Raw genomic sequence first — 18,674 nt, 5'->3', positions numbered from 1 at the left:
TTCTTAGGCACTTGTGTGTTTCTTCCTTTTTATGATTTCGTCAAATATTAGATGGTGGTACTCTTTCTCAGGTGGGAAAGGTGGTTTTTCTACAGAAATACTTTGTGAAAATTGTGCTCCCACTGCCCCACTCTTCTGGCTGTGGGATTTATTCACAGCTTTGGACTGGAACAGTTTCTGTGGAGCTGGGAGACATTATTTTAATAAGAAATTGTAAAGAGATCAAAATAAGCACAGAAATCCAATTCCACCCTATATGTATCAAAAATAAATATACGACTGGGAATACTCCCCAGGAGACACGTTTTTCCTGGCCCCTCCATCACACTAGTGAAATACAGCCAGTGCTCAGTTTTGGACTTTGCAAACACTCATCATTGATAAACCAGATGGAAAAACCCAAGTGTTTGTGTGGGCTTGAAAAAAATCACTAATTAATGACACTCAGAAAAGTACACTTTTTGAGAGGAGTTCAAATGGCACCAGCTGCTCTGGAAAGGAGATTTAAAGGATCTTGGTACAGCATATAATAAAACTATAGACTGTTGTTTGGTCATCCCAAATAATGTGTGTATATGCACACACTTTCCTTCAAAGTAAACCATTTCTTTAAATCTCTCCCTGGTGACTGGATACAGATTAGACTTGTTTTGACATTAAGCATTTTGTTCCACTTTTGGACAATCTGATAATACTGTAATCATATTTTTAAGCTTGTCTTTGACATGCTAAACATTGAATTCTTCTGGTTTCCCACTGTACCACACTTTTCTCCAGATTCGAAGTCAATACTGTTGCTCTTTTTCGCATCCTTTACTAGTTTGTGCCCTGAGGAACCAGTAGCCTGGCACCTGGTTTCTGCAGGCAGAGACAGAGTTACTCGTAGAAATTTTCACCTTCCACAACACATTTTCCATTTTCCAGGCAGGCCGGCATTTTTACGGGTCTAACTTTGTATGTGGCTTTTTGAAACTAGGGCTGGACAAGAAACAATTCTGCGGTCATGTCAAGGCTGTAAGGATCACGTTTTCTTACTCTTCCTGTGACACTCCTGTCACTTTTAGAAAATTATAAAACACACCCTTCTCTCTCAAATACATCACTGCAGGTCAGTGGTTGATGAAAGCCATCACCCAGCACGGAGAGGAAAGCATTCAACTTGTATCAGCTCTGTCTGACCTAGAATGACAAAACTGCTCTTTAACCTCATAATTTTGAAGGAGCTGTTGCACACTTCGGTCAGCAAAACCAGGCTGGTTTAAACTTTTTAAGCATTTCAGACGATGCTGTATGTCAAATCTGTCTTCATCTTTATTTACCGGTTCCACCTATTCTCCACATTTTAGTAAAAGAAATTTTACAATTACTTCCAGCTCGCCAAGGAAAATAATAAGCAGTGTCAGGTCTAGGATTATCCTCAATAACAACCCTAAAGCACACACAAATTCTCCACTGATGGCTTTCTGAGATCTTGTCAGTCAGGAAGTTCCTAATCCAATTAAAGTGTGTTTTACTGATAGAATGCTGATTTTTTACTCATAGTCTCATGTAACACTAACCATGGTGCCCTAGAAGTGTATGTGTACATTGCATGTCACACATATTAAAAAAAAAGTCTGAGAATATCTGGGAACTCATCCAAAAATGAAATATTCAGCAAACTCTAACCTGGTGGATTGCTTTGGTACTCTTAGGTATAGCAAAGATTCGTATGAGTAAGCCAGTCAAGTAATCTTAGCCAAGCCTTGACAAGCTTTTGTTGCCAGTTGTATGGTTCTGCTGGTTTTAAAATGTTTACCATAGTATGTGTTGCTTAACATCCTCCTGGGTTACTAAGAGACTTGAAAATATTTCATCACATCCCAGTGATAAAAGCATGTAAATACGGTGCAGAATGACTTGTTGAATACTTTTTTTTTGCGTCATTGTAAACAATTCTATCATCACAGCTCATATTTTTGCTACAGGGAATGATGTCTGTCTATAGATTCCTGCTTTGACTCTTACATTTTACAAAAATTATTTATTACACTGTTAAAGGAGGTTTTGTTCTCAGGCAATGGATTTCTGTTCCTAATGTACAGGCATAGTGTGCAGAATGTGCTGTGCAGCATATTTGCAGGAGAGTTTTTTTTTCTCTGGGTGCTTTAGAAAGTGTCCTGGCCCATGGATCACCAGTTGAAAGCATGAGATATGTCTCTATCACAGGCACAGGTCTGACCAAACTAGGACTCCATGTTGGTCCTTCCATGGGCTATTATCCACCTCCTGGCTATCTCTCCATGGCAAGAATCTGCCCTTCTAAACAAAATTGTCATTATGAATGGAGGTATTTTCTCTAACAAAGAACTTACAATTTTAAAATATTATTTGTATAAAAGCAGGAATAACAGTGGATAATTTATGATTTGGCAAAAAATGCTTTTTTAGCAAAGCTATGAGTACAGAGATGACAGGTAGGTGAACTGAGCTGGGAAGAGCATTCCGCAGGAGGCTGGAAGAACACGGGCAGGAGACAGGGGCTACTGCCCACTGACACTGAGTCTTTGGAGTCTTCTGAAAATCTCAGCAGATGATATACACTGAAGTTGATCATAGTTCCCAAACAAACATTTATAAATAATGTGTAAATTTACTTCAGGAAATCCACTGGGCATTGTTCTAGCCACACACTCACTGGTCTATCCTTTAACAAATACAGTGAAGAAAATCCTGAAGGAAACAGCATTTATTTGAGAGATGTATGCTGTGGGAATGCTGAACAAATGTAACCAGATCACAAAAATTTGAGAAAGAAAGAGGCAAGCTAGCCAGCAGAACTGTTGTTCTCAGCAAAACCTGCATCCGTGTCTCTTTCTGTCTCAGGAAGCAAATGATGTGAAATGCTCTGATTGTGTTTGATAAACCTGTGACTTGACTTGCTTGGAGAAGAGTGAAGCTTTATGCTTCTGCTCCCACTGACATGTTGCGGGCAGCCTGCTGCGATCACAGCTGACCTTCCCGTGGCTGGATCTGTCTGTCTCAGATTATACTATCACATGGATGTCTCCTGCAGCGAGCTCCCCTTGGCTGATGGTGCTCCTTGGGCCAGCAAACCCAGCTAAAATGATTTGGAACCTTACTCTGATCTCAGGATAATGAGAACTGGGAATAACATAACTTTGCTAAGGCCTGTAGAGGTACAGTGCTACAAAAGGACACACAGGCCTCTGTGGTGTCCATATGGTTACATCTGAGAGACCGGTCATGCTGACAGCATGTGCTCATATTAAATCACCACTCAGGTTTGAAAACACATTGAGTCAGTAAAGAAAATACGTGAATAAAGGCAAGCAGAAGAGAAACTTGCTACCCTGCAGAATGCACGATAAATCATTTATTACAGTGGTAAAGAGGCTCTCAGACAGAAATGACAGTTTATGAGTCTACTTATCTTTACAGAAAACATGTCACTCTGGGAAACCTGTATGCACAGAACTTCAGCTGTGAAGATGGTAGGGTTTCCATTTGGCTCTCTAAGCCTTTTTTATGAGATCATTGCTCCTACAAAAGATTACGTTAAATATTCATGTATTTATCTTGCTACATCAGCAAGGGAGATTTGTGCATTGAGTGTCCTAATTCACACGAACAATTTGTTGATTTTCTTTTTTTTTTTCTGATAGAAAAGAGCTTTTTTTTTGCTTTAACTGAGTCACATCAGCAGAAATATCACATCACAGAGGAAAGCAGTTTGAAATACCCTTGGTAGGCTGGTGGTTTGACAAAGTCACAAAGAAGAAAAATGCCACTATCCGGGAGACAAGCCATTATGGCCACAGGGGAAGCAGTGGGCTATGGCTCTTTCAGGCCTACTTGGATTCAACTTTCTGGTGACAGATTTAGCTGCCTTTATGTGGCAGCTTGAAAGGACACATTCCCATGGCCAAATTGTTTTGGACTGAAGCGATTTGACAGACTTTCACCCAGCTCTCCAACCAAGTTAAAATGACACATTCAACTTTATTTGGCATTTGAACTGGGAGGGAAATGACTTTTCTGTTCTGTCAGAGGCCTCTTTTATTTAATGCCCTGTGAAGAGGAACAAACTACATATAATCATGACAGCTTGTGGTAGTTGTTCAATTATTGCCCAATGATTTAGTAGAGAATTGGATGCCAAATTTAATGACATCTTTCTCCCTCCGTGCTGCAACTCTGCAAGTTCACACTTAGAATTTCTACTGCTCTGAGAAGCTGGATGTAGAAGACTTCAAGAACCGTTGGCTTATTGTTGACTTCAGAGGAAAAGAATATTTCGCTCATTTGATCGTGCAGGTCTGGCTTAACATACAGGTCAGAAATTTAGTGATAACTCATTAAAGTATGGTTATCCAGATATTCACAAAGAAAACATTAGAGTTTTGATAATTATTGAGTGCAGAGTGGCTCTGGCTCACAGAATGGGCCTGCCTTTGTTGGGTCATGGCTTTGTACTTGTACTGAGAATAAATGGAGAGAGCCTTTGCTGGCAGCATATCAATTCCAACAGCTGTTAAACATCTGCACTGAGCTTGCAAACAGTCTTGGTGAGCAGCCACCATCACCCTATGGCTGGGACAGAGAGATGTGGGGTGTTAGAGTAAATCGTCAAAGCCTCATGGTACCTCTGCTGTGATTTTACCTATTTCAGCTTTGGTGCTCGGGTGTCCAACTCCTGCCATGAACTGTGTGAGTATCCAAGGACTCCATGAAGCTCTAAGCTTCATGCAAGGTGTGTGACAGATCATATTAGTGTCCATAATCCTGACATTTTACTGAGTATCCCATTTTACCTGCCCGTAATCCTGTTCCTGACGGTGCATTCTCTGCAGTGCCTGCTCTAGTCAAAGTTAGCAGCTTTTCAGAACAGACTGCTCACTTTCCTGCCAATTTGTACGGTCCTTATCAGTACAGAGGGACTCAGCTTTTATCAGACAGTTTGGATGTTGACTAAATAGTCATAATAAATAAGATTAGCTGGAACAGCTTAGAGATATATTTCTACAGAGGTGTCTGCTTTTCTTGTCGTGTGTTTGGTGGGTATCTTTGGGGGCCACCAGGTTCTGTTCTACTGTGACACAGCTGATTTCTATGTCTTTTTTCAGAGGAAGGTGGTTTAAGCTACGTGCCAAACAAACACCTTTGTTTTGGTTTGTTTTTTCTGGGCTACAAAGCCTTCATAAATTGACATGTAGGCTAGATTCAAGACATATATACAGCTGTGCTTGCCAGCTGTGAGCATGGAGGCAAGGAAAGAATGCATCACTTCAGAAGAGCTCAGAGGTGATGGTGACATTGCATGTGTGGAAGATAGTGAAATAATGCTGCTGATCAGTTAATACTACAGGATGTGGAGTGACAGATCAGTGCTACTGGTCTCTGCATTTTATGTAGCTGGGCATCTCTTTCTTCCCCACGTGCCCCTTTCACTGTCACAGATCCTGGTGTTCACACTGGATATTGGGCACAATATGCTCTGTCTGCTTCCTTCAGGTCTGCACAAATACAAGCAGTACAGACTGGCTGGACTCCCCAGATACAGAAAATAGATAAAGATAATCATTAGGCTACATGGTCCCCTAATATCTAATGACAGGTATTTAACTGTATTGATTCTTTTTTTTTCATAGGATGATTGCCACCTATTGGACATTATTGAAAGAGGCAAAACAGCACCAAGAAAATAAATACTTTTTACTGGGATTTTTTTTCAGCAAAGAAGGATAAACTTTTGACTGTTTCCTACAGTTCTATAGCTAGACAAAGAGCTTCTATTGGAACATTCTGAATTATGGTATCTTGCTGGAAAAGAAGAAAGAATAGAGGCAGAAAAATACAGGGAACAGACTATCTCTGGCAAAGAAAATGAAGATCGGAAAAAAAAAATACAGGTAAGGTTTAACAAGATAGTTTTTACCCATTTTCCTGATGTTTCAGTTTTGGCATTTTGGGGTTTTTGTTTCCCCCTTCCCCCCCTTTTTTTTTCCCTGAATATTTTGAGAGTGATCGTCTTTAACTGACCTTCAACTTGTGGTGGTGAAATTATTCATACTGAAGATGGACAGGTCTGCCTAACGTGTTCTCTTTCCTAAAAGAACATGCCTTTCAGTTAAAAGCTAACAGTCTGTGGTTGTTTCTAACTTCACACTTCTGAGCTAAGATAACCCAGGTTGTACCGCTACTGCAGGCACCACCATGAGCCACCTCTTCACATAGTTACATTACTTACTGCTTGGCAGTCAGCAAACTACCTAAGGAGTCTGTGTCTCCAGGGATGGATACCTGGCTTTGTTAACATGGAAATTATTACTTTTCCTCACCTTTTCTTTTTTTGGGAACAGAATATACGTTGGGTCTCTTCATTTAGTTGGCTGAGAACAGGGGAGCAGGGGGGCAGATGTTCTCCAAATGTTCTCTTGCTATGGTCCTAGTTAAAAAAGCTTCTGTCTGCCCTGTCCTAAACTGTACTTGTGTTATTACACACTTGGAGCCACCAGATTCTCTGATAAAGTGCTTTTAAAAATACAACTAACAAACATAAAAAGAAATCTGTTTAGTAAAGATTTTTAATCTGAGAATCTTTTTACACTAGCCTTCAATACATTTTCCAGCCATGAAATTTTACCTGAGCTCCATCAGATTTAGACAGAATCAAAGAAGCTGCTATAGAACTACTTGGTCATATTGTGGTAGTCTGTAAAGACTTAGAAACTTTCATGTATTGACACTGCAACAACAGATGAAATTGTAAAACCCCACAAGGACAAGAAGGGAGACTGCTCAGGCAGAATTCAACATTCAAGTACTGAAATTGCATTTATTTAATAGTCCAGACCATAATTAATCCCTGATTACCATTATAATACTCAACTTTTTAATTTATAAAATAATCTCTTTGGCTTGACACGATTGCTCACAACAGCAATGGCAACAGAAATTTAGTTTTAAACATATAGTTCATAGATATAATAAAGGAAAAAATGAATTTTGTTTTGACAGCATATCTAAAACATTCTGAATTTTCAAAGTCTCATTAGTTTCTTTTCCATTTCTGAAAAAAAATATTTGATAGTTAATATCTCTGAAAGAGAAATATCCTAGTATGTCCAATAATACCTATCACTGTCATATGGTCTTATCAGACCATATTTATAATACTTCATTTGAGTATATTCTGACCTAAAGCATAGGTGCAGTTTCTATGGGTGTCTCAGTATCACAGGCTTGTTACTGCTTTTGCACTACTGGAAACGTTATAACCAACAAAGAACACATATAAGACTTACAAGTTTGCATTACTATAAATTTTTTTCAAATATTTATAAATTAGTGATTTTCAATTAATTTTATCTACAGAGTTATGCACAATTCAAAGACAGATTATCTAAAATCCCAATCCTCTCCTGCACTGAAAGAGCAACCAAGTAGTTTAACACAGAGGCACATGAAGTAAATCAGAAAAGCTTCAGAGACTTCAAAGGGGCTTTCAGAAATTATTCCCATCCTTTAATACAGGTTTATCACTGTTGGTGTTCTTGATGGCTTTATTCTTTTATTCAAATTCTCTTTTCTTTTGCCTTTGTTCAGTTTATTCATAATCCCTGGTGGGAAATGTTTTTTAATTATTTAACTTTTGCAATATGACAGTAAAGCCAAGAGACTGATTCTTTTATGTAATAGAAAGTTTATAAAGCAGTGATGATGATAAATCTTCATTTTTTGTATTTAACTGAGTAAATATGAATAATTTGCAGACATGTTGCTCTTGCTCTTGTCATTATTATGTTAACAGTCCCTCAGACCAAGTTGGATTCCAAAGTTATTTTAAAACTTGGCACTTCTCTAAGAAAATCTTTCATTTTCAGTGTTTGACATATAGTCTCATTTCCTCCTGATGTTTGAAATACGGTATCCATGTCAGGTCCATCCAGCCTCTTGCAAGTTGCTTAGTTTACAATCTTGACCTCAGCCTGCCCATAACAGGTTTATTAACACAAAATTCTGCCCACCATGAAGGTCTGTTCAGAGCTTTGTTGCCTTGAAGGATCTCTGCCCACATATTTTTATATAACTGCAAATAATAACAAAAAATATTAATTCATACAGAAAATAAAACCAGCAAAACTTCTACAAGATAAATTATCTAACTTACTGGTTGAAATGAGATTGTGATTGAATTTCTAGATAACAAATGTGAATAATTATGTACATGCAAGAACAAGCACAAAGATAAATCACAGAATTTCAAAGTACTGTAAACACCAGATATCTGTGTAAATCATTTAGACCATCCTTGGGATAAAAGCAGGAAACCAGTAATGTTTCTAATTTCTTGTTTTCAACTTAAATTGTATTATCAAAGGTAGGAATTTGGAAACAAGGTTCTATTAATCTAATCTTTATTCTGTCCAAACCTGAAGAGTGTGTCTGAAAGCACTCATGCGTGTCTGTTTTTACCTTTATTTCAACACATTTCTGGAAAGTAACATAACTTCTCTCCCAGATGTGAACTGTTCAATCTGAGCACAAGAAACTCCTCTCTCGTAAGCAGACTGTTAATTCATCATCTTCATCAATTTGCAATTTTATGTGGAATGGTTAAAAAAAAGTACAGGGGAAGCAAAGTGTGCAAAAGTATAATTTTAGCAATATTTGGCAGTTCATAATTAACTGAAGCTTAAAACTTTAAATAATATTACAGAAAGATGAGGAAAGGAAGGCCATAGTTGGAGTACAGTATAATACAACATTAACATAGTATAAAAGCAGTCAGTGATGTAAAATGAAAAACCTTTATTCTACATCAAAAGGTAGCTTAGCCATACCTATTTGTGATGATTTAAATAAATATTGAAATATAAGATATTTAATCTTAAATATATTTTACCTTGATTACGTGGGCTAGTGTTAACTATTTGTTCTATTCAAAGTTTGATTTAATATTGTCTAAAACTTTTTAATTAATCTTGAAATGAATGTGGCGATAACTTCACATACTTAAGCTGAGATTGTCAAAGCTTCTATGGGGAAATTATGTCCACACCATCAAAGTTTATTTTAAAAGTAATCTAAATTCTTATTTAGTGCTTAAAGCTTCCCATAAACATTTGGAAACTTTTCTTCTTCTTTGATTATCATCTGTGGCCTGTGGTGCAAGACATTCTACTGCAGTACAACATAGATTATTCTGAATGAAATTCATTTTCCTGTTATGCTTGGATAATCTATTCTTTACCATGCTGTAATTCTTACTAAAATGTTTGCATTGGTTTTCAGAAGTTGTGAAGATAGCAATGAGTAGAGAATTAAATATACAGACAGCCCGGAGACAAGCAGCTTTATTAAGTATTTTCTTTGAGTGAAGGATTGGCAACCTTTTTCAAATTTCAGTTGAAAATATTTACACAAGTTGAAAACCACAGACTTAGAGGGAATTCAGAAAACCTTCCTGAATTCTGCAGAACACAGGCTGGATATCACTGCTTGAAATTATTTTCTTAATGTGACTCCATGAATTTACAAAAGCCTTACCAAATATTTAGTATACAAGGAAGTCAGTAGTGTTTAGAGTCATATCTGCATGTGTCACATATTATATTCCTACTATTAATTTCCAATATTAATTCCTAATATTAAAAGCCTCTGTGGGTTTTGTATTTGCGTGAGCTAAGAGCTGGCCAAAGAAGAGCTGGCCAAATCCATTACATGACAGATTTATGAGCTGCTGATAAGAAATCTCCATCTGACTGCTAGAAAGGGGGTAGTACCCTAGGAACAGATCACTGTGTACTTGCACCATATTTTACATTCCTGGCTGTAGCTTCTGCTCACAGCTTCTGTTAGAGATAGAACAATGGGAAAATGCAGTTTTGGACAAGAGAGATGTTCTTAACATTGTTACAGATGATGTTTCTTCTCTTAGAGTTACCTTTGAAGCTTCCCTTCCATGATCTCTTACATTAATTTAATCCTCAAAAATCTACAGAAAGGGAAACAAAGTTCCCAGGGATGATCATAATCCTCTTGTTGAGGTGGTTGAATATGTAGAGTCAGCCTTTCCTCCTTTATTTGTAGAAACTGTGTTACCAAAGTAATCATTCTGTTAGGCCAGTGTCTCGTTAGAAACATCTGGGCTGTCTTCTGTATTGCTTGATCACCATAGGAACGATGGAAAACTTTAGACATGAAGACACTGACCGAGGATATTGAAAAGCATTGAGTACACTTGACTCAGCAAACCTGTCAAACTTGCTGGCAGCCTCCCCAGGCTTGAGTGATTCTCTACAGGGTCCATCCACACCAACAACAAACTCCCATACTGTGACACCAGTCTCTACTAACAGTTATTCTACAGCTTGGCCCTGCTGAGCAGGGTTGGCCAGTAAGCAGGTATTTTGGTTGGCTGAGACTTTGGAATGAAATACAGCTCTTTGAATGTGTCAAGGAAAAATACAAAAATAAGAGCGGGACCACAACCTAGTATAGCCAAATCCGTTGTGCTACCACAGCCTGAACCCTCCTTGTAGGTCTGGTTATGACACTTCAGAAAGGATATGGCAGAACTAGGAAGGATGCACAGAAAGAAATCAAGGACTCTCAGAGGAATGGCCCCCTCAGATAGTAAATGTACACAGCCTGGGATTAGGAAGCATTTTTTCCACGATAATCACAATTAAATTATGGAACAGGTTTCTGCAAGGTGTCAGAGAAGGCAAAAGACAACTGCATGGGAAAAATGAATGAAAGATAGATAAATCTGTGGCTATTAAACAGAATAATACAAGGCCAGGCTGTACAGGGCTCTGAGCAACCTGATGTGGTTAAAGATGTCCCTGCTCATGGCAGAGGATTGGACTAGATGACCTTTGAAGGTGCCTTCCAACCCAAACTATTCTATGATTCTGAATACAACTGCCAATAGTTAAGATATCAGGAAAAGAACACCTCACTATTCCACCTGTTTCATATTTCATATTCATATTTCATTTTATATTTCAGTGTTCTCCTTGGCTACTGTGAGTGACAGAGTATTCTCTGAACTGGATCCCGTATTCCAGCCATTCTTATGCTCTTGATTCAATTCTTGCTTTGTGTAATTTAGACTATACAAAAAACATCTCTGAGTCGTAACAAAGATGGCTTATATATTAATTAAAGCAAGGAGAGGTGCTAACAAAACAGCATCCTTCAAGTCTGTATTGAGATTACTGAGATCCCCTGGGTAATGCTGTACCTTGCACTGGTTAGTACAAAACAGGCAGAGAAGAAACACACCTTAGTACCTCTCCAAGGTATTAAGCTATACACTAAAGACGTATTTCTCCGTAGGAAATCTTAGGAGGTATAATTTTTATTATTTTTTTTCCAGTTCACCAGCACAGATGCCCACAAGAGCAATCTAGAGCAGTACTGTATGAATTTCCCTTTGAAGCCTATCTTCAGCAAACACAAAATGCCATTTTCTGCTGACATCAATTTACCTCTGGTACCTTTCACTGAAAAAGGGTCTTCCCTTTCTTTTGTAGCTGTGAAGCGTCTCCTATATGTTATGCCTATTTACAGGCAACATCTTTCTTAATGACTACACCTGCAAATTTAAAAATGGGTTTTCTTACCTCTCCACTAGCTTTACCAATGGGAGAGTTGAGAATGAAGTCAGGAGGAGCAATGACATCAACCAGTGCAACGGCATCATCTTTCAGCTGTTTAGAAACGAAAGACATACATTTGGCAACTTCTGTAGTTGTCTATGGCTACCTGTGAACTGCAGAGCAGCATAAGCATTATTTTCATGAAGTATCAGCTACTGGTAACTTAAGAGAAATCCACAATGAGGAGTGGATTTGCTTTTCATTTGCTTTTTTTACTTGCAGGGTAACTGCCAAGACAGACTGTATTTTAAATGTTTTCCTCTTTTGGTCAGGGGTTTTTAAACACATTTTAAACAAGGTGGTACTGTTTACACACACATAAACATGTATTTTAGAACTTTAAAAACATAACTTTCAGATTCTTCTTTGAAATTGTACTTACCAGTTTGAAAACCTTTTGTGCTGAGAAAAAAATTCCATGAGCTAACAGAATAATGAAATAAACAGAACTCGACTGCAGCATTTCACTGGCTTTCCAATGAAGATTGCAAGGCCACAAATGATGTAGTGCACTTTTGTAAAATATATTGCTTTTCATTTTTTGGCAAATAAACTAGGCCTAGATCCAGAGTCAATAAGTTACTAAGCTTTACAGAAAATTTTTCAGAAACTATTAAAGTAAAATCCTGCTAAATTTACCTCTTGAAGTATAGAATAAATGATACATCTCCTTTTTAGTCTTTGTATACTATGTTATTATTTAATGACAACAAACAATATTGAAGGCTTACCCTGCAGCAAAGCTCCAGAATACCATTCTGAATAAATCTACCAGCTTGTTCACCTGAAGCATAGCCACCTGCAAACACATTCACAAATAAGCTTATACCAGTTAAGATTACACTGATACAATCCTTTTACAAAGGAGTTTATCAGTACAGTATTCAACAGACTAAACAGAGGCTCCTGTGTGATCGCATTGACTGTCTTTCAATAACGACCTGACTGCAAAACTGTCAGTCTAAGACATTTGGATCCTTTTACATTAACAAGCTACACCACAGCATCTGGCTGCCTGTTCTTCATCCTCTCCCTCAAGCACCCAGACCACATCAAAACTTGTGAGTCCTCCACCATGTCTGAGATGGATTAATTTGTAGCTCCAGATTCCTGCTCCTGAAAATTTTGTCCGGAGTGTTTGTTTTACATTACACAGGCAGTAAGAAAATGCTCTGATCTAAATCCTAATTAGGATTCCCTTTCCCTGCCAAGATGCAACATGGGAAAAAAAAAATCCTAATCTTTAGGTCAGGACTTCTATAAAAGTGACACACACAGTATATTCAGGGAGTTGATCTCACCTTGGTAGAGCACAGCCAGATGTTTACTTAAAGACCAGAGTCCATACAGAGCACTGAGGTTCTTAAGCACTGGCTGCAGAGTAGGTGGTATGTTGGGATCATGAGTGTAGTCATGATATCTTTGTAAGACTGTTTGTTCAATAAAAGCAATGGCTAAGGATCGACAGTAGTACACCTTAGGAAACAGAAAAGAAGGACACTGAATAACAATATACCAGGAACCAATCCAAGCTGGTGCAGAAGTGCATTGCTTTGGTGAAGTCAATGGAGATTCGTTGACCTAGATCTGCTGATCTAGGCTGAGACTGAAGAAAGTCTAAGAAGAAACTGTAAGAGAACACTCTTTCTACAATGTCTTTGCAAAGGTTAGTCATGAAATGCCTCTCAGAAGTAAGATCCTAATTTCCCAGTGTGTTCACTTCGGGTAGTCTCCTATAACATTCCAAAGGGAGGGCATATTGTGTGCCTGTTACCAGTGTAATTTTGCACTTGTAGCCAGACTTCATGAGATCAAGCAGCTACATCAGAGAGAAAACCACACCAAATCAGATTTGCTGACTTTAGGATCATTAACTAACTCATGCAACTTTACGAAGATAAAGTTAGGTTTATATGTATTTAATATTACGCAAAATTTTATAAAGAGGATAAAATCTTCAAAGTGGTTCAGTAACTTAGTGAAAACTTATTACAGTCCGTTCAAATAATAAATAAAAAATCTAATCATGTTAGCAGGAGTGGATTCTCTTTATGGATTGCAGTAGATTGCAATATGTTTTGAAATAACTTTACAACTAATCCTTGCCAACTATCTAATCAGAAAGGCAAGTCACCAGTTACTGCCAATACGGAGTATAAAACCTTAAGTGATTGTACTCACACAGGAACACTTGCCTACTTTTATATACTTCATCTTTGCTGTATCGTGGCATACATCCTACCATGAAAGAGACTGTTGACTGAAAACATTCCAGTTGGTGAACAGAAAGGGAAAATAAAACCATTACTGTTGTGATTGATTTGTTGCAATGCTGTAAACTGTTTGTTTTTAGCTCATTTGTTCAGGCTTTTTCCAAAGATTAATGTCTCAGTCTTGACAGCTCTTCAGTGGCACACTTACATCCAAGCTCAGACACAAGTATGAACTGCAAAATACACACGTATGCTCTGCAGATTTAGGGAGAACTTCCCCCTTAATAGATGGATTATTTTAAATATGAATGTCAGTTCCCTAGTCAGAATCAAATAAGTCTTACCATAGCAAAGTAACCATAGAGAATTAATTCCCTGTTCTTTTCATGTATAATTCTATTTTCCTCTTTACCTTTGCTCGCACTTCTGTATTGTTTCTATCATGCTATTTCAAAACCACAATAACCTACAGATAGACTATGAATCTCTTCCAGATCTCCCATAGCAAGAACAAATATTATATATTAGTCAGGCACTGGGCTGACAGAAAAGTGATTTTTCATGCCCAGAAAGTTTTACTTTAAATATGTACATGTCTTTAAAGAAAGCTTGTAAATTATTTTCAGATGTTTTTGAGGCATGCCGCTTAAAATAAAAAATCCCACTGTCCTGGTGATGAATGGTAGGGAGAAAACCTAATGATCTAAGGTATATCAATGCCTATCTCAAAAATAGTTGTGTGCCCAAGTATCTTTAAATTATAGCACATTTGAACATAAAAGCCAGGTGAGTAACCTTCACACTGCTGAGCAAACCATCACCTTCAACACACTGGCCCTGGCACCAGCCTCTCAAGAGCTGGCCAATTGACAGGCAATCAGACCTGAATTTCTGGCATTTCCCATTTTGAATTGGACCCTGAAAGGTTTCTCTAATAATCTGTGTCAAGGGTAAAAGCAGGAAAGGTTTCCTACACTTTACCAGTGGTTTCACACAGATAATCCTCTGCTGAAGCTAGGCTGGCTTTCCTAGGTGCAGAGTTGAATATTCCTTCCCGCTGTTTGTTAATGAGCTTTGCAGATAAAGTGACAGTCACCACCCTCAGGGAACTGATCTCTCGCCTCAGTAACAAATGACAAGCGTTCTTTTCTTGGATGCAAGCCAGTTTTTCTCATGGAGGTAACGGAAGAATTTAGGGAGCTTGGGAATATAGACTGAAATCTGGAGTTAAGCCATTCCTAGCTGTTAAAACTCACTGGTGTGAGAGTGGATCTGCTGTATGTAGATTGTCACTGTTTCCTTTTCAGGTTCCAATGCTGTCAGTCTGGTAACTTTCATGACTACTTTGCGCTACAGGAATTAGAGATGGAAAAGACCTATTAGGTCATTTAGTCTACCTACCTGCCAGAGCAAGATTCTTTCCTACCGTATGTATTTGGCCACAAGAGCAGATGGAGATGTAATAATCCGATGCTGCAGTAGGTTTAATGGTAGTAAATTCAGTCTTCAGAAGCTGGGATATCAAAATTACAGATATCACCTAGCACATGCCTGCAACATTTCTCAAGGGAAATATATCCTGGAAGATGATGATAATTGTCCTCCTGCTATCATGTTTGATATAATGCACATGGACAGGTATTACATTTTATTAGTTGTATGACTTGCTGCTTTATGCCTGAGGAAATTGTACTTCATGACACAAGAAGATAAAACTAATAGGATCTGACAAACTTCAATGAAAATTAGTAAATAAAATAAGAAAGCTGAATAAGTGTTACCTGACAGTTGTTTTTTGCCTCAAAATCACTTTGTCCAGACTGCTTCTCCTTGCTCAGCTTTAGGTCACTTTCTCGGAGCAGATAGCAAACCAGCCATTTGTACGCTGCTAAAGGAACTGTGAGACAGACAAAAACCAAATTCTTAACATCCACATTTATAATGCAGAAGTCACATGCAGATTCTACTGTAGTCTCAGTTTTTGCTACCTGAGATGAAAAATGTTAATTAATCAATCCATTAACATGACACTTTGCCCATCACTGTAGATACAAAAAATAAGAGTTTGGTAAAATAGTCAGATTTTAACTGTACAGTGAAGACGTGCCATGCCTGACCACACACTAGTATAAACTGATCCCAAGCTAAAAGACAAGTTATATTCATGGATCAATTTAGTCACAAATATTTTTTGACTCAATCAGATTTTTTTAGGTTGTTGTTTTCTTTCTATATTAAGACTTAGGTCTACAAGGTACTCAGTGTCTTCTGAGAATACAAGAAGACAGTTCACATTTCGTGGACCTACCCATTTGCAATTGAGAAATGATGCTACACACTATCAATCACAGGACTTCTAACATTGCAAAGGTGGCTAAATGTAATAATATTTTAATTAACTGCTTTGTACATATGTGTGTTATAATTTTAGAGCAGCGTGGAATTATTAAGGAAAAACAGTACTCCAGCGTCAAGTCCTTGTATGAATCCTGCTTGCTTGTGTCTTAGCTTAAGATTTAATATAGGATATTGTTTAGGCAATTCTGAGTGTTCACATGTTGCCTAAAATTAAGCACCTAAATTAATAGTCCAATTTCTAACAGAATGCATCAATAAACAGATTCAGATATTTTTAAAACTATAGCCTGGTTCAGTAGGTATTACAAGAGAACATGTGCTTAGGTATCAGTTTATGCTCTGCTGGATTTCACAAGCTGGAGACATACAACAAAAGAGAAAGCAGGCACTTGATTTGAACTAGTCTTTTTCTTATAAGCCTTTGTATTTTGAAGTTATTCAGATTTTACGCCATAGTTATTATGATACTATGTCACTTGGTTCTGTGCATCACTATCTGAAGTTCAGCTTTTTTCAATTATCTGAGCACTGAACTGGTTACTGAATTCTAGGAATCAACTGAACTGCTCCTTATATATTAAGACTGGAGTTTCTTCCCTCAGTATGTTCTTGGTTTCACAGATTTACTTTTGCTCAATGCTCTGTGACTATCTCATTATCTGCTCATTTCTTTGTTAATTTTTGCCTCCAAGGGCCAATCTGGGCTTTCAGTGATACAAAAAGGGGAAGAGCAACTAATGTCATACTTGATTAGAGCGAAGTAGGCCAGGAAAACAGCAGGGAAATTTCTTTCACCATTACTCATTTTTCTCCTTGTAACCAAAAGCAACTATCAGAAGTGGAGACACTTAAAACCTTTTCAACATATTCCTAAATTACTTGTATGGTTTTCTACAGTAAAATAGTTTAGCAATATAAGGTCATGGCAATCAATGCCCCTCACAACAGTGTCACTTGAAGACAACAATTAAGTGGCAAAAAAGCCCTAGATCACAAATGCTATTTTAGAAGAACAAAAACATCTGATGCTACCCTCCATTCTAGAATTGAGGCTGGGGACAAAAGGACATATTTTAAAATGTAAACTATGCTCTCAGCAAACTGAAATGCATATAATACAAAGAAAGTCAGCAAATAGTAATATGATTGTCCTGTTTTTGTTAAAAACAAGTTCCTCTTTTAGTGAATTTTCTTGTCAGCTAAAGCCTTCTTACTAACTGCTTTCCTGAAAGCTAGATACATGTTTTGGTAGACATAGCAATGATATCCAAAGTCGCTGGACTGATAAGGATGGACGTACATCCTGCGAGAGGGGCAACGAGAAGTAGTGAACTGAAACTGAACAACTAAGTATTCCATCCCATTCATGTGATACTTCATATAAAAGTGGGAGATCATGAGGATCTCGTCCCTTTTCCTTATGGCTGACATTAGGAGAGGACGTCGTGAGTCACCCCTGTGAACTGAGGCCTAGTGACAGACTGACTGAATCCAGTTCCGGTTGGCTGCCAAGGCCAGTCCAGGGTGCCAGCCCTACATCTGCCAGAGCAGTTGCCGGGACTTTTCAAGATTGGTTTTGTATATTTTGTATTATTTTCTCTACTTTTATTAGTAGCATTAGTAAAACATTTTTAATTTTTCCAACTCTCTTCTCTCTGTCCTTCTTTCCCTCCCTATCGCCCGTCCTTAGTGGGAAGAGGGAGGAGCTAAAGGGGAAGATGGGGGGAGAGGGTTTTACTGCCACGGTTTTATTGTCACCCCGCAATCAAACCTTGACAACGACAAATATCTAATAAGTAGCGGAGGTTCACTATCAAATCTCTGTATTCTTTCCTCTGGAAAGGAATTTAAGATTCTAGAATCAGTTTAACAGCAGCAGAATACTACCTGAGGAGTCCATGCAATCTTCGGCACTAACAGCTGTGAACTTCCAGCCAAGGATATGATCGTAGTCTCGCAAAAAGTTTATGGTTCCAAAAGGGGATTCAAAAGGAGCCTTATCTGAAATAAGAAAATAAAAATGATTTATGAGAAAAGAAATCAGACTCTTTGGAACTAAAAGGCTATTACAAAGCCATGCATATACTTGACAGGCCAGATGCAATTAGGCTATAATGTTTATTTTATTAAGGCCTAGTCCAGCCAAATGAGGACTGGTGGACAAGTGCTGAAAAACCTGACATTGCTGCCTGTATGCCACATAAGATTAAACTTCTGTTGCTGAGTTTTCCAGTTCTGTAAGATGCTGATGAAACTCACTGCTAGAAAACGGAAACAAAATCATTTATCTAGAGAAATACAAAATGTGCTGATGGATATTTTACCAAGTTAGGCAATATGAGCTCTTTTAAGTACAATGAACAGAGGGTACTCAGACTTAAAATGACTTTGGGAGTAGTTCCACTGAATGCAATTGCATTCTCAGAGAGTA

General features: G+C 37.9%; 1 protein-coding gene across 14 annotated transcripts in view; it reads right to left on the bottom strand.

Annotated features, from left to right (window-relative positions):
* Window positions 1-6,811: 6,811 nt before the first annotated feature.
* ACOX3 (acyl-CoA oxidase 3, pristanoyl) overlaps window positions 6,812-18,674 on the bottom strand; it is a 35,960-nt gene continuing 24,097 nt past the window's right edge. For 13 of the 14 annotated variants that reach the window (XM_065062566.1, XM_065062570.1, XM_065062564.1 and 10 more), the window contains 6 exons: window positions 18,131-18,244; window positions 15,667-15,782; window positions 12,974-13,148; window positions 12,404-12,471; window positions 11,637-11,723; window positions 6,812-8,092 (listed from right to left, as the gene is read on the bottom strand). In XM_065062566.1, coding sequence (XP_064918638.1) covers window positions 7,973-8,092; window positions 11,637-11,723; window positions 12,404-12,471; window positions 12,974-13,148; window positions 15,667-15,782; window positions 18,131-18,244 — 680 coding nt within the window. In that variant the 3' untranslated portion in view covers window positions 6,812-7,972. Of the gene's footprint in view, window positions 8,093-11,636; window positions 11,786-12,403; window positions 12,472-12,973; window positions 13,149-15,666; window positions 15,783-18,130; window positions 18,245-18,674 lie in introns of all 14 variants that reach the window. The other variant, XR_010472521.1, reaches the window with a different exon arrangement.

Source organism: Columba livia, chromosome 4, assembly GCF_036013475.1.
Source record: "Columba livia isolate bColLiv1 breed racing homer chromosome 4, bColLiv1.pat.W.v2, whole genome shotgun sequence".
In the NCBI taxonomy this organism is placed as follows: domain Eukaryota; kingdom Metazoa; phylum Chordata; class Aves; order Columbiformes; family Columbidae; genus Columba; species Columba livia.
The sequence above is the reverse complement of the archived record's forward strand: the minus strand, read 5'-3'. Positions and strand labels throughout refer to the sequence as shown.